The 26,685-nt window shown below is 39.5% G+C and overlaps 1 protein-coding gene and 1 non-coding gene across 3 annotated transcripts in view; both read left to right on the top strand.

The window, feature by feature from the left end:
• The first annotated feature begins 129 nt into the window (after nucleotides 1-129).
• Nucleotides 130-219, top strand: mir5453 (microRNA mir-5453). The gene has a single exon (NR_130054.1). It is a non-coding gene; the product is annotated as a microRNA mir-5453 (primary transcript).
• A 2,799-nt stretch (nucleotides 220-3,018) lies between these two features.
• The window catches only part of chpt1 (choline phosphotransferase 1), a 30,096-nt gene continuing 6,429 nt past the window's right edge, over nucleotides 3,019-26,685 (top strand). Inside the window, exons 1-5 of one of the 2 annotated variants that reach the window (XM_003220878.4) lie at nucleotides 3,019-3,566; nucleotides 20,162-20,309; nucleotides 21,488-21,629; nucleotides 24,372-24,456; nucleotides 26,122-26,253. In XM_003220878.4, coding sequence (XP_003220926.2) covers nucleotides 3,336-3,566; nucleotides 20,162-20,309; nucleotides 21,488-21,629; nucleotides 24,372-24,456; nucleotides 26,122-26,253 — 738 coding nt within the window. In that variant the 5' untranslated portion in view covers nucleotides 3,019-3,335. Of the gene's footprint in view, nucleotides 3,567-19,451; nucleotides 19,473-20,161; nucleotides 20,310-21,487; nucleotides 21,630-24,371; nucleotides 24,457-26,121; nucleotides 26,254-26,685 lie in introns of those variants that run through there. The other variant, XM_062983058.1, reaches the window with a different exon arrangement.

The raw sequence follows: 26,685 nt of genomic DNA, 5'->3' as shown, positions 1-26,685 counted from the left end.
CTCTAGGTGTTTTGGACTTCAACTCCCACAATTACTAATGACAGGAACCCATTAAGCCAGATCAATTAAAGTGTTGTCAAACTACACAAACCGTACATTAGAGATGCACCCATTGAGCCTGGGCAATAAAAATGGGGTCACACTGCATTCATTCCAGTGTAGATGCACTCATTGTTTGTATCATCCCCACTGCAGAATGAATGCAGGGTGGCCCTACTTTAACTACTATGGCTCAATGCTATAGACCTGTATGGAGTTGTAATTTGATTAGACACCAGCCATCTTTGCCAGAAACTGCTAAAGACCTTGTAAAACTAAACTCCTGGGATTCTATAGCATGGCACTCAAAGTGGACTCAAATGGACTTCATTTCACAGTGTAGAGGCACCCATTGGGTCAAGGTAGTCAAAGTGCATTAATTCTACAATGTAGATCAGAGCTTTCAAACTGTGTCTGTGTATCAGCTGCAATGTGTAGGTGTGTCACACAAACATAGCGAGAAATGTCAAAATCTGTGTTACTATCTTTAAAATCATATATTTTTAAATTATATAAATAAAATATTTTTGTGAGATATATTGTATCCCCATGCATTTTATTATTCCATTTTATGTGTGGGTCTATATCTCTTAGGAGGGGTTGGTTAAACCTCCAGTTTGCCAGTAAAATGGAATTACTGTCATGAAATATGCAAGTTTTAAAAATGTATCACCAACACAAAATATTTGGAAAAGCTCTGCTGTACATGTTGCGCAACAGATCCTCTGTCTGCCCAGCTCTTTCGGTGGCTGCGCCCAGACTATGAAACTCCCTCCCAAGAGAGATCAGAATGGCCTGCTCCCTGCTGGGTAAAGGTAAAGGTTTTCCCCTGACATTAAGTCGTGTCCGACTCTGGGGGTTGGTGCTCATCTCCATTTCTAAGCCGAATGCAAGGTCATATGGCTAGCATGAATGCATGGAGCACGGTTACCTTCCCGCCAGAGCGGTACCTATTAATCAACTCACATTTGCATGTTTTCAATCTGCTAGGTTAGCAGAAGCTGGAGCTAACAACAGCAGGAGCTCACCCCACTCCCTCAATTCAAACCACCGGCCTTTCAGTCAGCAAGTTCAGCAGCTCAGTGGTTGCTCCCTGCTGGCCTCCTGCAAACAACTGAAGACATAATAATAAAGTAATAACACACTTTATTTATATTCCACCCTTCTCCCCTAGGGGACTTGGAGCAGATCACAGTATTTACATAGGAAAACATTAAATGCCTTTTCAATCAAATACAATGAGATATACAAACACAAACAAGGCAATGGTTTCTCCTTTCCTTTCCGGCCTTCTGGAGGCATCTCTTTGCTATCAGGCATTTGGGAGAGAAGGAAGTTGTGGGTGGGGGGAGTAGTGGAAGATATTTAAGTGTAATGTTAATTGCATAAGTAATTTATTATTGCTTCTAAACTACATTTTACTCTCTCTCTCTATATATATAACTATATATAAATCAATGACACAAAATTTAATGGTTTTTAATATTTATATTTGCAGTATTTTTAAATTTATTGGGTTATCTTGTTATTGAAAGCTGCCTTGAGTCCCCATGGACTTAACATAATAATAATAATAATAATAATAATAATAATAATAATAATAATGATCCATGTGAGTAGATCAATAGGTACTGCTCCAGTGGGAAGGTAATGGCGGTCCATGCAGTCATGCCGGCCACATGACCTTGGAGGAGTCTATGGACAACACCGGCTCTTCGATTTAGACATGGAGATGAGCACCACCCCTCAGAGTCGGACATGATTAAACTTAATGTTAGGGGAAAACATTTACCTTTACATAATAACAATAACAACAACAACAACAACAACAAGTCTATAATAATAGTGATACTATGTTTGTTTGCAGGAGCATAGTCAGAAAAAACATTCGTGAGGGTATGTCGAAACTTTTTTTAGTGAATCATGAAGATTAGTTCCGTAACACAAAATAATTTAGAAATCAGGCTCCATTGATAAACTTCACTCAAGGTGTTTTAGACACTCAAGACAGATAAACGTCAGTGGACACTCATGGGGATTTGGTTAACCAGTTAAAATTCATGAGTAAACCTAACCCTAATCTTAGCCCTACACCTCCCCCCTTGGCTACAGCCTTGTTTGTTTGTATGTATGTGTGTGTATGTCTGTGGATTTCAATGGCTTCCCTGTGTAGTCTGTCATAGTGGTTGTTAGAGTGGTCCAGTCTCCGGCAACACAAAAGTGAGTAGAGTCTCACTTATCCAACACTTGCTTATCCAACATTCTGGATTATCCAACACATTTTTGTAGTCAATGTTTTCAATACATCGTGATATTTTGGTGCTAAATTCGTAAATACAGTAATTACTACATAGCATTACTGCGTATTGAACTACAGTAGAGTCTCACTTATCCAACATAAACGGGCCAGCAGAACGTTGGATAAGCGAATATGTTGGATAATAAGGAGGGATTAAGCAAAAGCCTATTACACATCAAATTAGGTTATGATTTTACAAATTAAGCACCAAAACATCATGTTTAACAACAAATTTGACAGAAAAAGTAGTTCAATACGCAGTAATGCTATGTAATAATTACTGTATTTACGAATTTGGCACCAAAATATCACGATGTATTGAAAACATTGACTACAAAAATATGTTGGATAATCCAGAATGTTGGATAAGCAAGTGTTGGATAAGTGAGACTCTACTGTACTTTTTCTGTCAAATTTATTAAACATGTTTTGGTGCTTAATTTGTAAAATCATAACCTAATTTGATGTGTGATAGGCTTTTCCTTAATCCCTCCTTATTATCCAACATATTCGCTTATCCAACGTTCTGCTGGCCCGTTTATGTTGGATAAGTGAGACTCTACTGTACTTCGAATATTTCTCTCCCCCAAATGCATCACCGGGGCCTCACCAGGTACCTATTAAGCTAGTAATCGCACTAAAAAAAAGCCCCCATGGAGCCGAGGCAGTCAACGCGGGGTCAAACTGCAGGCATTCCGCAGCGCAGACGCAGCCTTTGTTTGTTTGGTTGGGCTCCTCAAAGCGAGGCCACTTCCCCTCCGGCTCCGAGGCTGGACTATTGAGCTCCGACGGGGGGGAGAGGAAGCGGCGAAGTTCAACGCAAGCGGCAGCGCTGGGAGAGGCTTGAATAAGGAAGGGGCCGCGTCCTCCAGCCGAGCGCCAGCCCTCCTTCCTTCCCTCCCTCCTTGGCCTGACGCCACCTCCGCGATCCAGCTCCTCCTGCTCCGGCCTGTCGGGCTCCACGAAGGCGAGGCTCGGGGCCTCTGCCTCTGCCGCCATGGCGCTGCCGGAGCCGCTGAGTGCGGCGCAGCTGAAGCGCCTGGAGCAGCACCGCTACGCCGCCTCGGGGCGCTCGCTGCTGGAGCCCCCCTTGCAGCGCTACTGGGCCTGGCTGGTGGAGCGCACCCCGCCCTGGCTGGCCCCCAACGCCATCACCCTCGGCGGGCTGGCCCTCAACCTCCTCCCCACGCTGGCCCTCCTCGCCGCCTGCCCCAGCGCCACCGAGCAGGTAGGAAGCCAGCGAGCGAGCGAGCAAGGAAGGGGCAAGCAGCCCCGTGGCCAGCTGGAAGCCCGCCTCACAGCCAGCTGCTCTTCCTTTCCTTCCACCTGGCTGGCCTCACAAACCCTCCTGGGTCTATCCCAGGCATGGGCAAACTTGGGCCCTCCAGGTGTTTTGGACTCCAACTCCCACAATTCTTAACAGCCGGTAGGCTGTTAGGAATTGTGGGAGTTGGAGTCCAAAACACCTGGAGAGCCCAAGTTTGCCCATGCCTGGCCCTTCTTCTCTTTCATTCTCTTTCTGTTTCTCTCTCTCTCTTGGTAAACAGTTTATTATAGTTACGGTACACAACAGAACTACAGATCGTAGCAGATATAATCAAGTAACCATGATTTTGATATATATGAGTATATCTATATCAATCAACCAGTTGTTTCTGACATTGAATGCATATTAATATCAGTAACTTAATGGCGCAGTGAGTTATACAGTAGAGTCTCGCTTATCCAACGTAAACGGGCAGACAGAACGTTGGATAAGCGAATATGTTGAATAATAAGGAGAGATTAAGGAAAAGCCTTTTAAACATCAAATTAGGTTATGATTTTACAAATTAAGTACCAGAGCATCATGTTATACAACAAATTTTACAGAAAAAGTAGTTCAATACACAGTAATGCTATGTAGTAATTACTGTATTTACGAATTTAGCACCCAAATATCATGATATATTGAAAACATTGACTACAAAAATGCGTTGGATAATCCAGAACATTGGATAAGCGAGTGTTGGATAAGTGAGACTCTACTGTACCGCTGAGCTGCTGAACTTGCTGACCCAAAGGTCGTCGGTTTGAATCTAGGGAATGGGGTGAGCTCCCGCTGTTAGCCCCAGCTTCTGCCAATCTAGTAGTTCAAAAACATTCCAATGTGAGTAGATCAATAGGTACCGCTCAGGCTGGAAGGTAACAGCGCTTCATGCAGTCATGCCTGCCACATGAACTTGGAGATGTATACGGACAATGCTGGCTCTCTGGCTTAGAAATGGAGATGAGCGCCAACTCCCAGACTCAGACATGACTAGACTTAATGTCAGGGGAAAACCTTTACCTTTACTAACTTAACCTGAATCATTTAGTCTTGCTATTTCTACATGTTGTCTGCTGTTTTCAGTCTGTACGCATGCCCAGTGTATCACCACGTTAAAACAGTGAATGCAACTCTTAATGAGACATGCCTCATTATTATGCCCTACACCACTGTTTATACTGTTTATCTGGTATTGTGCCACCTGACATCCACTGGGAAGTAGCAGCCAACAATGAAAGGACTAAGGCAGTGACATCTCAGCCAGCATGCCAACACCTTAATTCAAGAAATAGCTTTCTAAGATCTACAGAGATACTCATAGGAACACATCAGCAAGCAAGAGTCCAAAAGTGGCAGGCTAAAACCTGGAACCTCAATCCATGGCTGAGACTAGATGAAAGACTCTCCCCTGAGCACACAAAAGACTGGGCGACATGGATAGCGCTGAACAGACTGCGCTCTGGGACCACAAGGTGCAGAGCCAATCTTCAGAAATGAGGCTACAAAGTGGAGTCAGCAACATGCGAGTGTGTGGAAGAGCAAACCACAGACCACTTATTGCAATGCAATGTGAACCCTGCCACATGCACAATGGAGGACCTTCTCGCAGTGACACCAGAGGCACTCTAAGTGGCCAGATTCTGGTCAAAGGACATTTAGTATAATACCAATTTTTAACTTCACTTGTGGTTCTAAATATATTACAACTGTACCCTTGGTTTCGCTTCTGATACAATATTTTTTAATATAAGAATTCACCATAGCATTCAAACAACACATGACATATTACCGACCATACATGCACCCAAAACCCATATCCCACACAAAATAAAAGCTCCTCCTCACACCTGTGCACCCTTCAACATGACTTCAAACGCTGAAGCACTATGAAGTCTTCAAGCCAATCTCTCCTTGCTTCTCTTTTCTTCTCTCACAATCCCCTCCTTTCTCCCTCTCCCACAATCCCTCCCTTTTTCTTTTTCCTTCTCTTTCTCTCTCTCTCTCTCTCTTGTAATCCCTCCTTTCTTCTCTTTCAAAGAATACCTATAAAGCCCTATACGCTTTGGGTCCAACCTATATTCGAGACCTCGCATCTCCCCCATGAACTGGTGCAAGCTCTAAGATCTGTCGGCTAGGCCCTCCTCTCGGTCCCACCTCTATCTCAAGCATGGTTGGTGGGGATGAGAGAGAGGGCCTTTTCGGTGGTGGCCCCTCGGCTTTGCAATGCCCTCTCTAAAGAGATCAGGTTAGCCCCCACCCTCCTAGCATTCCTGTCACAACTGGAAACATGGCTTTTTGTACAAGCCTTTGAGCCGTAATTAGTACCTTAATAGTGATACCCGAGGACTTAGTGACTAATGTATGCTAGCATAATTATGGGCTGAGACGGTATACAGCTTGTTTTTATCTGAAGCTTTGCTGCGTTTGTTGGATTTTTAATTGGTAGGGTTCATATTAGCATGCTATTTTATGTAAATGTATGTTGTTTTTATGTAAAGGCATGCTGTTTATGTAAATGTATACTCTTCTGTTGCGGCACTATTTTGTGAGCCATCCTGAATCCCTTTGGGGAGATGGCGGTGGGGTAGAAATAAAGTTTATTATTATACTAGCTTAGATACCCGGCAGTGCCCGGGTTATTTGAAAAAGGCATTGTTTGTTTTGAGGTGTTAGGCAATATCATTTAGTTAATTAGTAACACTATTTATTAGAAAAAAGCCAGTCTTTGATTTCATTTTTTATTAATGTTCCCATTAAAAATACAGAATGATGTGGGTAAAGTACGTACAATTCCCAGAATTATGGGTCAATCCTCCCCAAACTGGGCCTGTATGCACAGCTGGCCATGTTGAGTCTGTGTGCCAAGTTTAGTCCAGATTTGTCATCAGCTGGGTTCAGTGCTCTCTCTCATTAGAAAATACAGAAAATCCCACTTCCTTTCTCTCTCTCTTTCTGTTCCTCCCTCTCTCACAGTCCCTTCTTCTGTTTCCCTCTCTCTCTCTCTCTTAATCCCTTCTCTGTTCCTCCCTTTCTTCTTCTCTTTCCCTCTCTGTTTTTCCCTGTCCCTCAATCCCTCCCTCCTTCTCTATTTCTCTTTCTCTTATTCTTTCTCAGGGTGCCGCAACACCAGAGCTTTCCAGACAGCCCATATTGGCAACACACTTTGTAGAGACACATCATTTCACGACACAGTCCTGAAGTTTTGACAAGCAAACAAGAGGTGACACCAACTCCTTATAAGAAATAGGGACACAGATATAAATTATATGCAGACACTAATATATCTCATGAAGACCTTTTTAAAAATTATATGATTTATTGCTTATTTTATATAAGGTTCTCATTACATTTGCATGACAACATCTTGGCACTGTGGGCCGACACACTGACACAGAGCTTTCCAAATATTTCATGTTAGTGGCGCACTTTTTAGGCAGTGTATCATTTTGTAACACAGTTATTCAATTTGACTAGTAAACCAGAGGTGAAGCCAACCACTTACAAGAGATACAAACACAGACATACAGTAGAGTCTCACTTATCCAAGCTAAAGGGGCCGGCAGAAGCTTGGATAAGCGAATATCTTGGATAATAAGGAGGGATGAAGGAAAAGCCTATTAAACATCAAATTAGGTTATGATTTTACAAATTAAGCACCAAAACATCATGTTATACAACAAATTTGACAGAAAAAGTAATTCAATACGCAGTAATGTTATGTTGTAATTACCGTATTTACGAATTTAGCACCAAAATATCATGATATATTGAAAACATTTACTACAAAAATGGCTTGGATTATCCAGAAGCTTGGATAAGGGAGTCTTGGATAAGTGAGACTCTACTGTAAGTAGTAATACTGAAATGTATGGGGACACAAACTTTCATTTGTGTGTGTGTGTGTGTGCGTATGTGATACAAATACATTTGTTGCTTACTCCACACATAGACTTAGAGGTTTCTCAGTGCAGTAGCTTGACACACCTACATAATGCAGCCAACACACCAATGTTTTGGAAACCTCTGCTCTACCCTGTAGAAAGAATGCTGTTTGACACCACGTTCACTGTCCTGGCTCAGTGCTGTGGGATCCTGGGAGACACACTTGAAGAGTTTTGTAAAACAAGACTTTGCCATTTGGTGTAATGTGTAAGCCTGCCAAACCGGTTGTTGTCTAAGGGTGTATTTACACAGTAGAATTAATACAGGCAGTCCCCAAGTTGCAAACAAGATAGGTTCTGTAGCTTTGATTTGAAGTTGAATTTGTATGTAAGTTGGAAGAGGTACATTTTTAAGTGTAACTCCAGATATATAGATTTGCTGTCTGTGCCCCTGTTCAGAAAATTTCACCTCAATGTATTGTCAAAGGCTCTCATGACCAGAATCACTGGGTTGCTGTGAGTTTTTCAGGCTGTATGGCCATGTTCCAATAGTATTTTCTCCTAACATTTTGCTTGTATCTGTGGCTGGCATCTTCAGAGGTTCTGTTGGCAGTGAGGCAAGTGGAATGTATATATAGCTGCGAAATGTCCAAGGTGGGAGAAAGAACCCTTGTTTGTTTAAAGAAAGTGTGAATGTCGTAATTAGTAAGCTTGAATCAGCATTTGAGTAGCCATGAAGTTTGCAAAGTCAATCATTGAGGTGTCTGCATAGAGGTAGCTTGGCCTTTGTTGTCTGGAGGCAACCTCTGTTTGGGAGGTGTTAGCTGGCCCTTGATTGCTTAGTGCCTGGTGTTCTCCTGTGAGATTTCACCTCACTTTCTGTCTCTCAACAAGGATTGGTGATAGAACTTCAGTGTAGACACATTTTCCCCATGATAAGTCTTCCAGGAATTAATTTCCCTTCCCAGGGGTAGATTTATCTCCCATCCTGTTGTCTCATCCCTGTTCTTAACTAGGAGTTATTTGTAAATTGGATGCCTGTACTTTCACTGCCCTGGCTCAATGCTATGGGATCCTGGGAGTTGTAGTTTTACAAAATCTTTAGATTTCTCTGCAAAAGAGGGCTGGTGCCTCCCCAAACGGCAATTCCTAGGATTACATAGTCTTGGGCTATGACAGTTGAATGGTAGCAATCTGCTTAAATTCTATAGTGTAGTCCTTACTATACAGCAGCTCCTCCCTTCAAGGCTGCCTGTTCATTATGCCACAAACATCTGGATCTACTCTGAGGAAAGAGGTGCCTGTGTGTCCCTCAATAAGCAGCTGGGGTTTTCTGTCTGGAAAAAGGTTGCCTATGACTCTCCCAGGAAGTCTGTGTTTGGATAGGAACCCTTGTTGACTGAGAGAGAAAGGGAGGCAACCCGTTCTGAGATGTAGACACAGGTGTTTGTTCCACTCTGAATCCAACAGATTTGGCAGGCATTTTAAAAAGAATGCCAAGAGACTACACCAAGTGGCAAAGTTTGAGAAGTGAGAAGACTGTATACAACTGATTCCCCCTTCAAACTCCTTTCAGTTTCTTAAGGGCCAGGGACCAGGTCTTTGTTGCATCTACACTGTCAAATTAATGCTATTTGACATCACTTTTGACTGCCGTGGCTCAGTACTATGGAGTCTTAGGAGTTGTAGTTTGATGAGATACCAGCACTCCTGTGTGGAGAATGCTCTGTAAAACTACAACTGACATGATTCCATCACGGTGAGCCATGGCAGTTAATAATACAACATAGATACACCCTGAGAGAGAAACAGATAACTCCTCTGTGTAGTCGCTTGGTGTTTTGTTCCACTTCAAGTCCAAGAGGTTTGGCAGGCTTTAAAAAAAAGTATCCTGAGAAATTACGCCCAAGTGGCAAAGTCTGTCAAACAGGAAGTAGGAGTGAAAATTAGAGGACTATATGCAGCTGCTTTCTCTTTCGAACTGCTATCAGTTTCTTTAAGGCAGTGGTTCCCAACCTTTTGGCCTCCAATGTTTTGGACTTCAACTCACAGAAATCCCAGCCATATTATCAGCTGATAGGAATTGTGGGAGCTGAAGTCCAAAACATTTGGAGGCCCAAAGGTTGGGAACCACTGCTTTAGGGTGACGGTCCAGACCTTGTCTCCAGATGGTCAAAGCAAATTTCTTCTCCCCATCCTGTCGAGCAAGTGATTCCCAAGCTTTGGTTCTCCAGGTGTTTTGGACTTCAAAGATATCCCTTTTGAGCTCCTCACAATCCATTTTTATTCATACCACATTAAATTAAGTAATTTAGTGTCATCATCAAATTCCTTACTCTAATTCCAGGTCTAGCCTCGGGAGATTCTACACTTCAAATTTGGCAGATAGACATATGTTGCATTTCCTTTTGAGAGGATTTTGTCTGTTGTTTTTCACATCACAACTTCTGATCTTAAAATAACTGGAGAAGAGTTTTTGCAAGTCATCACCCTCTGGTCTGTTGCAAATTTCCAGGAAACTATGCCAGTGCAATAATACAGTACAAATTTGGTACAGTTGCCTACCAAAACAAAAAAAAGCAAGTGAATGACAACAGTTGGATAGCTTAGAACAGGGGTCCCCAAACTAAGGCCCGGTGGCCGGATGCGGCCCTCCAAGGCCATTTACCTGGCCCCCACCCTCAGTTTTAGACTTAGGTTCGCCCAAAGTCTGAAATGACTTGAAGGCACAACAACAACAATAATCCTACTTAACTTGATTATCTCATTGGCCAGAAGAAGGCCCACACTTCCCATTGAAATCCTGAAAGATTTACAGTATGTTGGTCAAAACTGTTTTTATTTTTAAATATTGTATTGTTCTTTCATTTACTAATACAGTAGTCTCTCACTTATCCAATGTAAATGGGCCAGCAGAATGTTGGATCAGCAAATATGTTGGATAATAAGGAGAGATTAAGGAAAAGCCCATTAAACATCAAATTAGGTTATGATTTTACAAATTAAGCACCAAAACATCATGTTATACAACAAATTTGATAGAAAAAGTAGTTCAATACACAGTAATGCTATGTAGTAATTACTGTATTTACGAATTTAGCACCAAAATATCACGATGTATTGAAAACATTGACTACAAAAATGTGTTGGATAATCCAGAACGTTGGATAAGCGAGTGTTGGATAAGTGAGACTCTACTGTATTGTGTTATGGTAATAATATAATATATTGTGTATACATATAATATTGATAATAACTTATTTATTTATTACAGTATTTCTACCCCCACCCTTCTCACCCAATAGGGGACTCAGGGCGGCTAATAATAATAATAATAATAATGTATAATGTAATATTACTAATAATATTATGGTATAGTGGTATAGTACAATATATTAATATATAATGCTAATAGTGTACTATGCTAATAATATAATATTGTATGTACATACAACTTGTAAGCTGCTCTGAGTCCCCTTCGGGGTGAGAGAGGGTGGGATTTAAATGTAGCAAATAAATAAATAAATGTTGTTGGGGGGGGGGGGCGGCGTTTACACTACAAATAAGACATGTGTAGTGTGCATAGGAATTTGTTCAGTTTTTTTTTTCAAATGATAGTTCGGCCCCTCAACAATCTGAGGGACCATGAACTGGCCCTCCACTTAAAAAGTTTGACCCCTGGCTTAGAAGCATAGTTGCATTCAGTAAGGTCTTGTGTATTTTCCCTCCTTTGTTTAATATTGTGAAATTGATTATTTGATGGTCTATTATTGTCTTCACAGTGCTTAACTGCTTTTAACAACTATTTTCCTCTTTCTCCTCCTCCTTATTTGCCAGTATCCTCATTTGCTTACTTAGTTACAAATATGTAACAATATGATGTGTGCTGGCCTAACCCTCCAAACTCACATTAACAGTCAACGGCTGCACTGGAGATACATCTACACTGTGGGATTAATGAAGTCTGACACCACTTTAACAACCATGGCGCAGTGCTTTTGAATAATGGGAATTAGTTTTACAAGGTTTTGGGCCTTCTCTGCTAAATGGTGCTGCTGCTGCTTTTTCACCAAACTACAACTCCCAGGACTCCATATCATTGAGCCATGGAAGTTAAAGTATTAAACTGCAATTATTCTACAATGTAGATGTACTCTGAGTAACATTGGTCTGTCCAGCTGGCAGTTGGGGCACTGGTAGATGATGTTTCCAAATCCACTCATCCACCCAGATGCCAGTGAGCTAGGCTGCAATAAGGAATTGTGACAACCTCACTGCTGGCAGGAGTGGGCTGGAAACATCCTCATCATCTTGCGCTCTTCTCAAAAATGGGTCTCAAAGCAGCCAACATCATCCTGCTGCACCTTAATTGCCAACTGAACAGACTCCATCACTGGGGGCAATTGCTGTCTGTCAAAATAGATTGTGAGGAAAAGCCTTTACAATTACAACAATACTGCCTTGGTTGTGAGTGCATACTCAATATGAAGCAGCCACAGATCCATCACTGCAGGTTATGAGCCTGTAACTGCAATACTGAATTCCAGTTGCTCTTCTTGTCATCCCCCTCCTTGATTGTTTTGTAAAAACACCTGCTGATATCCAGAATTACCTACCTGTCTGCCTGTCTTGTGCTCCACCTCAACATTAAAAATCAATAAAGATAATTAAAAATAATAATTCTGAGATTCCTGTTGGATACTTTGCCTAAGTTCCCTTCCTCTGTGTAAAGCTTTCTAGCATTCCTTGTAGAGAGCAGTGGTTCTCAATCTGTGGGCCGCGGCCCAGCAATGGTCCACAAGAATGAAAATCCGGTCCATTAACCTCCTTCCTCTTTATTTCCACTCCTTTCCACAGAGTTGGCTATTGCATTGGATAGACCACATTAGCTCTAGATTATTAAATATGGTTTTCTGTGGGCAAGCAGATGGCAACTGCTGGATGGCATATGTTCTGTATCAGATAACCAAACCAAATCTAAAGTTGACCATAAACTTATTCGTAACCCTTTTGATACTAATGTTAAAGAGTGGGCCCTGTTCAAGTGGGCCCTGGTCAAAAAATGGTTGGGAACCACTGGGTTAGAGCAATGAGTGTGAGTGGACAGTTTTTACTGGTATTTCAGTTGATCCATGTCTCATAGGACTGCATTGGTAGTCAGCTGCTGTGATGTAAGTGCCAGGTTTTGGAACTCTTTGTTCTCCTTTCTTTGTTCTCTTACCATGTTGAGGCATTGTTTCCTATCTTAAAAATCCACTATAATAGCTATCTGTAGACTATTTTCTCCCTTTCTTCTCCTTTTCCCAATTAAAACATAAATCTTCAAATTTCAACTATCCTATTTTTTAAAAAAAACGAGTTATGGAAATAATCACTGAATCTGTGGGGTCCAGAAGAGTGCACTGCAGGCTGTACAATTACATTTTAAATTAATATACTGTTTCAGGAGAAAGTGAAGTTTTGAATTATCTATAATGGCCAATTAATGAGAGAAATCTCTTTTAGTTGTAACTTTATAATTTTGCTATTGAACTGGACCCTTTAGAATAAGAATCCTTTATTCTTCCTCTCATAATGTTTAAAAGATGGCAGTGCCATGAAGCTTTAGTTGTGCAATACCACAAAGACATACACATCAGCATAGCCTATTGATATTACTCAAAATGATGGTGTTTTGCTGTTGGAACTGGCAGGGTGACCCTATGAATGGGAGATCTCAGTGTCATCACCATCAACTGTCTTACAAACTCAGAGCCATACATTCTTGACTGAATCAATTCACCTGTAGTGTGATCTTTTTCTGCCTTTCTAAGCATTATAATCTTTTTCAATGAGTTGTATCATCCCATAATATATCCAAAATGCAAAAGTTTAGTCATCTTTGCCTCTAGGCTCAATTTGCTCTAAGACCCACTTTTTGGTTGGTTACTGCTTTTTTCCAGCACCACATTTCAAATGCATTGACTTTCTTCCTGTCAGATTTTTTCACTGTCCATCCATTACAGGCATATTTAGAAACTGGAAGTCAGCTATAGTGAGTTGAAATGGGACTTGAAATGTATGTAGTTGTCTTTAGTTTGAAAGTAAGATTTACTTCCAATAATGCAAAGATATGCACGATTTTTATTTTATCTACATGGAAGAATTTTAAGCATGTGCTTAATTAAAACACCCACATATTGATTGGACTGTGATTTAAGATTTGAATGTTATGACTAAGGAATTCTTCCTGTGGGTTCGTTTTGTATTGGGATGTGGTTAGTCAGTTTCAGTTGCCCTATCTGCTGTTGTAAGCAAATACTGTAAGTCATTATGGGGAAGTGATCATTTGCTGCCACATATATTTGAATTATGATTTTACATTCCTAGGTTGGATTGACCAACCCTTCAGTTACATGTGTCTTTTTTCAATAACTTTTCCTCTGCTGTTTCTGCAATTTGTAAACTTGTTCTGTGAAGCAATGCCTTCTCAGCCCCCTTTCTCCCAGGCTGGATCTACACTGCCATATAATCAGATCCCAGATTATCTGCTTTGAACTGGATTGTATGAGCCTGCACTGCCGTATATTCCAGTTCAAAGAAGATAATCTGGAATAGGAAACTGGATTATATGGCAGTGTAGAAGAGGCCCCAGTGACTTCAACTGCTCTCCTTTCATGGGCTTGCTTTGTTCATTCCACTTCTAGCGCCATTCTTCTTTTTGACATCTTTCAAATTTTTAGAAAGGTGGTCATTTTCTGCTGTTCCAAAAATGCCACACTCTGCTTATTTCAAAGTTTGCATGAATGCAGTATGTGAGTTCCTGGAACCCACTCTGTTTTCTTAAAATAGTTAAAGGTTATTTTTAAGGATCATATCCTCCCAATTCAGTTCCCAAAACAGGTTATCAGATTCTCAATGTAAAATCAACGAACATTCTAAAACATTAAAACAATCATAGAAATACACTTGATTACAAACCAAGAGAAAATACTGCAAATCAATAAATGATGCAGTAGTGTCATATTAGCAGCAACAGAATTAATCATTTATTCAAAAGGAAGCAGGTTTAAACAAATACAATAGTTCATCTTGTAACATCTACAATTGCGACCTGTTAGATGCTCCAATTGGAAAAAGGTTTCACAGGCCTAGACCACAGCTAAAACTGTTCTGTCTGTTGTGCCCATCACTCTGATAACTCTGTGAACACAAGCTGGGTAAATCTCTGGATGTATGCCAACTACTATAGGTAACAGCAGGCTTTTCATTTACCTGCTTCCCAATCACTGAAGGATTTCAAGGACCTGAAGCCCACAAAGATGCAGTGCATCTGGTACAATATAAGTGACCTACATTCAGATTGTTTAGCCCCCGGTACTGCTTACACAGCTGCATTTTGTAACTCCATATTTAAAGGCCTATTTACTTATTACAGTTGGGTACATTTTCATCTTTCTTCTCCCTTTCACCCCTCAGGAGAAATATGAGAACCGAAAAAAGTCCTCCTCCACAGGCTTAAAATCTAAATTACATGAAACAACAGGAAAAAAGGATAGTGAGGAGGAGGGAAAAAGTGGTCTCAGTAGGTCAGAGATTGATTTAAGGACAGTGGAGGAACTACCTCTGGTCACCTTGGCAGTGGCAGTTGGGAAAGTGCATTACACAAGTCTAGCCTAAATGTCCCTGGGCCATGGAGAGTTGGCTTCCTTACTAACAATACCTACCCTTTATACTCAGGTCTAGAAATTTTAGCCAAAAATAATTTGGGTTAATGGGGGTATAATAATAATGATATTTTTAATCTGCCCTCTCTCCCCAAGGGGTCTCAGGGCAGCTTAAACTTATACCTTAAACTTCATCAGAAATGAACCCCCCCTCCCCTCCAAACCCATTGTTAGAACTTTCAGTAGCTCAGTATGATGCTATAACAACTAAGAGATAAAATCTCTTGCATAAGAGCCAACTTAGATAGTATCATTGGTGCAAAGACCAGCAACAAGGTGTCCAGCATCTCTATGAGTGGGATTATACTGGATCAGTTTCAGTTGATGAATACTATGGATGTGGATAAGGACTAGCTGTTTTCTTGATCCCTGTCCATCTTGGCTGGTTGACCAAGGAGGAGATACAATTTGATCTCAAATACAACAAATTATTAATGCATGTCTCAGGGAGGGGAATTATCTATCCTGTTTAAAAGAAGCAGTAGTTAGACAGCTGCTGAATAATCTCTCTCTGAATCTCCAGGACATTAATAATTACAGACCAGTGTCTAACCTCCCTTTTTTGGGCAAGGTGATTGAGAAGGCAGTTGCCTTCCAACTCCAGGCAGTCTTGGATGGCACACACTTCCTTGACCAATTTCAAACCAGCTTTAGAGCAGGATAAGGAGTTGAGACTGCTATAGTCGCCTTAGGGGATGATATTAATCTCAACACTGAGTGTGTCCCTATTGGTGCTTTTAGACCTCTCAGCAGCCTTTGATACCATTGACCATGGTATCCTTCTGGAAAGACTGGGAATTGGAGGCACTGTGTTGCAGTGGTTCCAGTAATACCTCTCAGGCAGGTTCCACATGGTAGTGTTTGGAGATAGCTGCTCCTCAAAAAAGGAGATGTTATGTGGTGTCTCACAAGGTGCCATTCTGTCCCCAGTGCTCTTTCACTCCCCCTGGAAGACTGCATTCACAACTTGGGAGTGCTCCTGGATCCCTTTCCCCAAATGTCAGCCCAAGTAGATGTGGTGGTCAGGAGTGCTTACTATCATCTTCAGCTTATATGCCAGCTGCACCTTTTCCTAGATTTGGAGGACCTTAAGATGGTAGTGCATGTGGTGGTAACCTCAAGGTTAGACTTCTGCAATGTGCTTTACATAGGGCTACCTTTGCACCAAGTTCGGCAACCCCAGTTGGTTCAAAATATGGCAGCCATATTGGTTACAGGAAATTCTAGGAGTGAGCATATTACACCTATGCTAAAGTCATTCCACTGGCTTCCAATTAGTTTCCGGGCAAAGTATAAGGTGTTGATACTGACCTTTAAATCCCTACTGTGAGGATCAGCCTGGGAACCATAGCACCCAGTTCCAGGCTGATACGGTGATCCTGACATCAGTCCCCTCTAACGAGATCACCCCCTGGTGGGAAGGAAGTGGGAAAAAGAGGAAAAATTTCAAGGTCCCGGCCTAAAGAGCTGAAAAACTCGTCGTATATTCAAGTACAGTGTTCCCTCACTACTTCGCGGTTCACTTTTTGCGGATTTGCTGTTTTGCGGTTTTTCAGTAAACACAAAGAATATAATAAACCATAAAAAATTATGATTTTTCCTTCCTTCCTCTCCCTTTCTCCTTCCTTCCTAAGGAGAAGCCTAAGGAAGGAAGGAAGGAGAAGCTGAAGGGAGAGAAAAGGAGGCTGAAGCAGCTTCATGGAATTGTAAATAACACAGTCGAACAGCATCAGTAATATTTTAAACAACACAAATATAGTGTCCCTACTTCGTGGATTTCCACTTTTTGTGGGTGGTCTTGGAATGTAACCCCCGCAATAAGTGAGGAAACACTGTATATAGATATTATTATTATTATTATTATTAGTAGTAGTAGTGTGGCAAAAGCTTAAAGATTAGTCCATTAATGAGAGAACATAAAGGATGCATTGACCCTCTCTACTCTTTCTACCGCAGTGCCACTTCTGAACTTTTTGAATGCCTGGGCAGTGGCAGCCATGAGCATCTGACCTTCTGAGACTATGCCAGCTCTTTTTCTCATCTGTTGAATAACCATTGGCATATCAATGAGTCATTAAAAACTTAATAATGTTTGCCCCAAAACCTGCACTCATTTTATACATGCAGTCGACATGCAGGTATTGTTTACTCAAGTCTAATGTGCGCCATCAAATCTAATGTTTGCCTCAATTTTCAAAACCTTGAAACCAAAAAAGGTATTTGCTGCCTAATGTAATTTGCAGTGGTAAAAAGTGCAAACTGTTGAGGGGCCGAATTATCATTTTTAAAAAATACAAAAAAAATTCCTTTGCACACTGCATATGTCTTATTTGTAGTGCAAAAAAAAAAAAAGAACAACAACAACGAAAGAACAATACAATCTTTAAAAACAAAAACTATTTTAACCAACATAAACCTATCAGGATTTCAATGGGAAGTGTGAGCCTTCTTCTGGCCAATGAGATAGTCAATTAGGATTGTTGTTGTTGTATGCCTTCAAGTCATTTCAGATTTTGGGCAAGCCTAAGTCTAAAACTGAGGGTGGGGGCCAGGCAAATGACCTTGGAGGGCCGCATCCGGCCCCCGGGCCTTAGTTTGGGGACCCCTGGTATAGATACACCTTGGGGTGTATCTATTCTGTAGAATGTATTCACTTTAATTGCCTTGGTTCAGTACTATGGGATCATGGGGACTAAAGGTTTACAGTGTCATGAACCTTCTTTGCCAAAGAATGCCAATGCCTCACAAAACTACACATCCCTGGATTGCATAGCATTGAGACATGGCAATTAAATTAGAATTGGCATCCCTTAAATAGGAGCTCCAGGTGCTCCTGACACAGCTTCACCTATTGCTTTGGCTCAACCCTGATATTACTGTATTATGCAAATCTCATGCACACCCTAATTTTGGTGAAGTAAAAATTAGGGTATGTATAGTAGTCTTGCCTGGATTCAGCTGTAAATTAGGAAGCTTGATTACTTGCACATATGTTTGCTTTATGCATACTGATGCTCAGCAGTAGGAATTCTTGTAACAGTATTAGTGCCTGAGAACTTTCCAACAATGTTCCCTTGAGTTCTCCTACCTGCCAGCTGGCAGTTACCTCCCATATCTAACAAAGTGCTTCTTGGTGGTGACATATGGGTGTGTCTGTGCAGCAGCCTGTTTGCAAGTGGTGCTTAATTGTGGAGTGACCTGCTCAGAGCTTAAGAAGCTTAAGCTAATAGAAGCTGGGCAGAAGTTGTAATGGTGATCCTGCTTTACCTAACACAGTAGTCAGTGATCCTGAACAAGAGAGGAAAATCTTACTGTTTTTTGTCCTCACCTGCCCTATTTCTTCTGCCACTTCCATTAATATTGTTCTTGATATGGAATGGGAATAGATTGAATGCTTGCTGATCAGTTGTTCATGTTCTGTTAGTAATTAGACAATAAATACATGGGACCATAACTCAGTAGAAGAACACTTACTTTGCATAGGAAGAGCCCTGGGTTCAAATACCTGGCATCAAACCTGTCTGAAACTGTCAGTCTGGTGGCACTTGGCTAGGTAGACCAATGGTCTGACTTGACATGGAGCAGCTTCTGGATGAAATGCAGGTCATGATTTGCTTGGATGCAATTAGAGGTGTCAAATTCCTATTTATTTATTTATTCACTGCTCTTTTATCAACCCCGGAGGGGGGACTCAAGACGGCTTCATAACATAGGCAATGCCTTTAAAAGCCTAGTACAGTACAATAAAAAATAAACCACACCATTAAAACAATGAAAGCAATTGAATCCATACAAGTTAAAATCACGTGATCCGTAGGCGTAGTCCGGGGCCATTCCATAGGTCAATTACACATCTTTTATATCTAATTATTGCACTAGATTTTCGAAGTCTTGGTCAAAGAGCTGTGTCTTTAATTTTTTGCAGAAGGTCAGGAAGGAGGGAGCTGATCATATTATATTATTCCCACCTGTCTCCTGGGGTGGGATCCAAGGTGGCTAATAGTCTCAGTTATTTGGGAATAATAATGCATTACAAAGGGAAGAGGGTGGAAGGTAATCAAGGGATTATAGTAGTGGACTGTAGCTAGTGAAACTTTAGTTTAGAAGGAGATATGGAAAAGTTGCTTATGGAAACTAAAATGCCCAGAGTTTACATCTTTTGATCTCAGCTAGTATGACCAGTGGCTGAGGGGTAAATAATGCCTGATGGAGAGCTATGCAGAAAGAAAAGGATGACGGTGGGTGGAATTCAAGCAACAATTGACTTCCACAATTGACTGTAGTTGACTTCCACAATGCAGAATAACATTTTCTTGGTAGCCAGGTTTTTTTCTTCCAAGTTCATGAAATTCTTTGGTTTTTGGCTCAGTCATACTTGATTATAGTATGTTGGTTTTAACTGCTTCCTAAGAATGTCTTAAGATTTGCAAGTGATGACTTGCAACTGCTGGGAACCTTTGATTAGATTTTTATAAATTTACCATCAAGGTATAATTTTGGTAGGCGAAACTTCAGGAGAGCATACTTCTGGAACATGGCCACACAGCCCGAAAGACATACAACAACCCTGATTTTAATATTTCTTTGCAATATTGCATGGAGATTACATTATGCTTTTAATGCTAGGATGAAGACTTAATTTCCAGGTCACTTGTATACCCATTTTTCAACTTGTATATGTAATGCTAGAAAATGAAAGGCATCTTTGAGAAACATCTCAGATAAAGGATGTGTTTGTAGTGTATGGGCTTTTTGCAAAAATATATGCATGTGGGGAAAATTGTATTTGCTTCTGTGGTCACCAAATACAAAGGGACAGTTCAGGACAGCAGACTTCTTAGGCAACTGTGGCATAATATTAATCCATATGCGACCAGAGTCGGCTCATCATACTATAATGGATTATATTTTTGTACATTTGTTTCAGGCTCCTTCTTGGTTGTTCCTTTCATGTGCATTGGGACTCTTTATTTACCAGTCATTGGATGCTATTGATGGGAAGCAAGCCAGAAGAACAAACAGCAGCTCTCCTTTGGGGGAACTCTTTGATCATGGCTGTGACTCGATTTCCACAGGTAATTTTCTTCATTACGTTTTTTTGCTGAAATTTGGGGAGCAGATGATCTATCACAGATTATACCTTGGACATAGTATTTCTGTATACCAGAATTATACCTTCAAAGAGGACAATGGGTTAGGCATATACTATCTCCGCTGGATTGTCAGCCCTGGCCAATACAACTCATCGACCTAGGGTTCATCTATACTGAAGAATTAATGCAGTTTGACACTACTTTAGCTGCAGTTCCTCAGTGCTATGGCATCCTAGAAGTTGTAGTTTGATGAGACACCAGCAGTCTTTGACAGAGAAAGTGAAAAACCTTGTAAAACTTCAACTCCAATTATTTCATAGAATTAAGCTATGGCAGCTAAAATGGTGTCAAACTGTATTAGTTTTACAGTGTAGATGCACTCTTAAGTGTGCTTCATCAGATGCATCTGATACATACTTTCCCAGTTTACTTACAGGCTTTCATTCTGCTTCTACTTTATAGATAAGTATGTGTAAAGTTACTCATGATAGATTATCATATCCTCCTTTCTTAAAATATCCATTTGTAAAATGTGGTGGAAGAAAAATGGTCTTTAAAAAAATTACAACAGAGTGTCATTTAAAAATAACTTTTTTTTAAAAAAAAATGACCACCTACCTTGTTGCCTCAACAGTCACAAGACGGCATAATGTAACAATATAAAAAGCCATATATGATTCCTTCTCTGATTTTTAGTGAAGTACTGCCATAACGGAAAATGTAATTACATAGTGAAATGATTGATACTATCCCATGTTGCAATTGTAATCTAATGTAATTATTCATCTGCTGTTATGAAATCAAATGAATTTCAGGTAACCACCATGTTTTAAAAAATAACAGCAGAATGCATAATACTAAATCTAAATTCCATTAAAACATTATTACATGAAATTGAAGTATTAAGATCAAATTACTGGCTTTCTCATTAGCAAATTTAACATGAAAATACCATCTTTCAAAATCTGAAAGGACTGATAAAAACCACTTTTTTAAAAAATCATATGCTTTAACTGAGGTTTCAGTATAGATTAGAACTTTGTCAGTTGTCAATAAAAATTTCTAAGACAGTGAAGCTGTTTGATAATTTGTATTTCTAGCATTGTTCTGTACTGTCATTGTCAGGACAAGTGTAAATGTTAACTGGTTGGGTTTTTCAGTTTTTGTTGGTATCGGAGCCTGCATAGCAGTTCGCCTTGGAACAAATCCAGACTGGCTGTTTTTCTGTTCCTTTGTTGGGATGTTCCTGTTTTATTGTGCTCATTGGCAAACCTATGTATCAGGCATGCTGAAATTTGGCAAGTAAGTACATTCTTGTTTAATTAGTTCACTGGCTGCTGTTTGAAATGTATTTTCTCTGATCTTTTAGCTAGATCACTAGATTCAATGAGGTTTTATGAGGAGAAAATGTTTTTGGTGAAATTTTGGATTCCATTACTATATTGTGGCAAGAGGGTTCTTGACAAAGTATAATAAAACAGACTCCAAATCTACACAATGGTGATAACTTTACCGATCAACTCCAAAGTATGAAATACATTATGCTTTGGAGGCTTCACTGGATTCTTCATCAGTCAAAAATGTTAAAAATAATACAAGAGAGAAAGGATGATGACGTTCGATTTCCAGGGCTCTATTCTGCCTCAAATGTTGTTCTGTTATCAGTTAAGATGGTACTGAGTTATTTCAAGGCAGGCAGAGGTCATTCCTCTTCTTGGTCAATTGAGTATTAGAGACAAAGGGTAAAAAAAAAATCAGTTTGAGATCTAGCTGTCCCTCTCCTGTGCAGAACCTAACTGCTCATTTTTAGCATTGATTTTCTCAAGGAATCTCTGTTGTTTCATCTGGAAAAAAGCTTTAGGTGCTGTAGAGGTAAAACTTGCCAATGATAGTCCTGTAAAAGGTACCTTTGCTGGAGGTAGGAAAAGGTAAAAGGTTAAGTCATTTAGCTCCCTCTTGTTTTATCATTCTCCTCTTGTGGCTAAGTCGTTTATCTTCAAATCCTGGAAACATATTCAGGGGTAGTTGTGTTGGCCATACAGTAAAATATAATGAAAGACACAATCCACAAACCAGAAATACCTTAGTTGGGCTAACTAAAGCATAAAATAGCTTTGCACAGGGCAAGGACAGTCTGATCTCAAGGGAAATTACTTTTCTGTTGTTAATTGAATTGGAATTTGATTACCTGTCTTTTATTGCCCTTTACCCCAGTTCTGACTTGGCCAGGAAGGGATGTGACCTTTGCTTGCCTTGAAATCTCTCAATACCATTTGAAACATCTGAGATAGAATGTAGATCTGTGACTACATAAATCCTTTTAAACATCTTTGCATGATAAAGGAGCCAGTGGAACTTCAAAAGCTTACATACAATATTTTGTGCTTTGGAGTTGGCTCAGTGAAGGTATCTGTGCTTTTTGGATTTTGGATTTTGCCATATGGCCAACACAGTTATCCCCAAATATGTTTCATGATAAAGTAGTACGCTACAGAACTTAACATTTAAAATAAGTGGTCTAGATCTAATAGCATTAGCTAGTCCTACATAGGCTGGAAACAGTGATTCAATTACTGAACTGAAAGTCAGTTCTTACGTTAATTCTATTGGTTCAGTGGGACTGATAATTGGATTGAGGCCAGGGCAGTCGAGGTGCCAAGATACTGAAGAATAGAGAAAGCCAAAGAGTTCACAGAGTGAAGGTAGTCATCACCGGAAAGTAAGGAAACACCTTTGCTCAGATGTTACTTTCTGCCAGATGAAGCTGAAAGAGCAGCCATGTATCATATTTTATAGAGGATAGTCAGCTTTTTGAAGGCCTCTCGAAGGACTGTTCTGTACTTTAAAGTATCCTATATTTGAGAGACTATCCAAGTCAGGTTTAAAGACAAAGCAGTATGTAAGTTACGGAGCCATGTTAGTTAAATAGTTCTATGCATGAGTCTACTGTATCATCAAAGACGTAGAGGGGACGGGGCAGAAGTGTCATTACGCATATTCTTTAGTATAGGAAAAAGTGAAGTAAAAAAAGTTCTGAGTATAATATTTTCTCTAACAAGAGTAACAGATTATCCTTTGAGATCTGCGTTGACTTCTTTTATCATCTTCTGTTGTCCCTTCTTCTCTATTCTTCCAGATTTTCATAGTGGGTATTCTTTCTCCTTATTTTATCAACTAACTTGTTCAAACCTTATTTTTTCTACTCTTGATGGTTGCCAACTATGTACATATCTTAAAGTTACGTTTTGTTAGATTAGTAACTTCCAAACTATATCCTGTTATATTCCCCATCTTTCATCCCTTTTTCATTGTTTGAGTTATTTTTTCCTCTTTTCTGAAAACAAAATAAAAATCAGTTTTTGAAAAAAGACAAAGCACTGTAATAAAAAGTTGAGGTCATCAATACTTAGCACCTGGGGATGTGCATCAGTCAGCTGCTCACAGGCTAACTTACTATGGTGAGATGCATTGTAGTTCGATTTATAAATTTAATGGACTGCAGATGCCCTACTACTTAGACTTTGGTTTCACATCATAAATGAAACCATAAAATCAATCTGATCAATGCTGCATTAACGTTCTAGTACACTATATTACTAACATAATATATATAATACTAACATAATATATTACTAACATAATCCAAGCCATTTTTCTAGTCAATGTTTTCAATACATCGTGATATTTTGGTGCTAAATTCGTAAATACAGTAATTACAACATAACATTACTGCGTATTGAACTACCTTTTCTGTCAAATTTGTTGTATAACATGAAGTTTTGGTGCTTAATTTGTAAAATCATAACCTAATTTGATGTTTAATAGGCTTTTCCTTAATCCCTCCTTATTATCCAAGATATTCGCTTATCCAAGCTTTTGCCGGCCCGTTTAGCTTGGATAAGTGAGACTCTACTGTAATAACGATGTTGGGTTGTTATAAGTATCTTAAGCTACATGTTGGAATCTAATATGATATAAATGACTCTGTGCATTAATCATAATAAGTTATTGATCTGGGCTAATCTTATTCCTCTTTCATTTTAGAGTTGATGTCACTGAAGTACAGATAGCCATAATGATTCTCTTTTTGTTGTCTGCATTTGGTGGAACAACAATGTGGGATGCAAAGGTAATTGGATATAGCTGTCAAACTTTGATTGTTATATAAGTCCTGTGTTTAGCTCTTCAGTAGTTCCTTCCAATGCTTTGTATTTTCCTTTATTCCAGTTTGTTAAACATGTCTAAAATCCCTTCTTTAAAAATAAGACCTGGTTTTCTCTACTGTAGGATGCTTCCCCCCCCCCAATAGTTCCAACACTCTGTCTCCTCGATGTTGTGACGTGCCATTCTATGCATGAGTTTAGAACTACACAAAGGAAAAAGACCCCATCTGCCATAAGTGATATTTGTATTAATTCGTTCAAATCAGTTAGAGGCATGAGTATTATGCCTAGAGAATTTTAATTTCACGATATTCTCAGTTCTGTAGTTTGTATAAATGTTGATTCAGCTGGGCAAACACAGCTACACTCACTAGTATCATACTGAATTTATCACCATAAACCACTGGCATGCAAAATTTTCAAACAAATATGCCTTTTCAGAATATTTACCGTGTCCTGAAAAGTCCAGCATAGTACCATCTCTAAAACCATGGTTATTATGACTGTGGGGAAAGGTGTTTTTCTGTTGCCTCACTCAATGTCATTACTCGCACTGTTATGCATAATCAGATGGTTTGAAATCCAAGAAATTAGCTCAACAGTAGTGATATATTTATATGTTAACTGTCAGTCCCAGTTTTCTTCCAATGAGCTCAAATCCATATATGGCTTTCCTCCCACTTTATCTTCATACAATCCTTTGAAGTCAGTCAAAGGCTAAGAGAGATTAGTGCACCTAAGGAGGCATCTAGTTCAACACTTATACTATATTGTATACTGCCATGTGAAGGGCTATAAAAATGAGCTCTAAGTTCCCTGCTATTCATTTATAAGGAGCTATGGCACAGCTCCCACTTTTTTGAAACTATACCTACTACTAAATCATCATATTCTAGTATACTTGATTAATTAAATAACCTGTTAAGAACTCCATTATTAGTATATTGCTAAAATTAATTAAATGTCCTCTCCAAATGCATGTGTTCAAAAAATCAATTGAAATACTGAATTTTTTAAAATTCTTCAGTGTGAAAGTCTTGATTTTGTTTTGCATGAACTGCTGGCTTGTTTGAGATACAGACTCAGTGACTTCCTTAGGCAGGTTTGTCTTCTAAAATGTAACCTGGTAGGTTACAGAAAATTCATTTTTTTACTTTTCTTTTTAATCCTCTGCTGCCTCTTGGAAGTTTCCTTGAAACTACAATTGAATAATAAAGGTAAATACTTCTGCTAAAGGTCTCAGTCAGCTGGAGAATGAGTTTCACAGTTTCATAATAGCATGATATATAAATGAAACAAAACAGGCAGATGGTGTTTGCATTTCCTGTGGTGGTGATGCTATTGTTTTGACCAGTGTGTTTGGAGGAACTATCCATTTTTCAGATAATTGCTAGAAGTTGGGTACATATTGTTTAATGACCATAGTCTTTTTCTCTGGATTTAAATGTAATGTTGGGGTTCCTAACATAATTAAATTGCTGTGTTCTGCATCAGATCTTAATTAATGGCATGAGTATGACCTGTTTTTAATTTTAGTGAAGAAAAATGGATAGTTCAAATATATCTATTTATATAATTACATAGTGGAAAAGTAATAACATATCCTCAATTTTGTGCTCTTTCTCTGCAAGATTCCTATGTTAGACCTGAGGCTGAAAATGCTCCCTGTTGCTGGGATAGTGTTTGGTGCAATATATTCCAGTTACAATTATTTCAGAGTTATCTTTGGAGGAGGAGTTGGGAAGAACGGATCTACAATAGCAGTAAGTGTTTTTTATAGCAGTTGATGTGTAAGATTAATATCATAATTCTGTCCAAGCCTACTCAGAAATAACTCCTACTGAATTTGGTGAATTTTACTTCCAAATGAGTGTGTATAGGATTACAGCTTTATTTCTCTTAATGTATCATTGATCATTCTATGCAATTGAATGTGTGCTGTTTGATTGAGGTTTATCATGCTTAACCATGGACTGTAATAATTTTAAAATTGCTGTGCATCCTTACACTGACCAAGAAGTTCTACTGTTTAATATTTCAAGGGACAAGTGAATAGAGGAATTATGTACTTCTGGCACTGTCTGCTCAATCTTACTAATAGCATAATTGTAGTTCATTGGTACATCAGCTGTGACATTTTCTCACAAAATCCAATGTTGTCATGGTTAGTCATGCTTAAATGGTTCAAGGTTTGA

This window comes from Anolis carolinensis, chromosome 5 (genome assembly GCF_035594765.1).
Source record: "Anolis carolinensis isolate JA03-04 chromosome 5, rAnoCar3.1.pri, whole genome shotgun sequence".
Classification (NCBI taxonomy): domain Eukaryota; kingdom Metazoa; phylum Chordata; class Lepidosauria; order Squamata; family Dactyloidae; genus Anolis; species Anolis carolinensis.
This window is presented reverse-complemented; position numbering and strand designations above follow the sequence as displayed.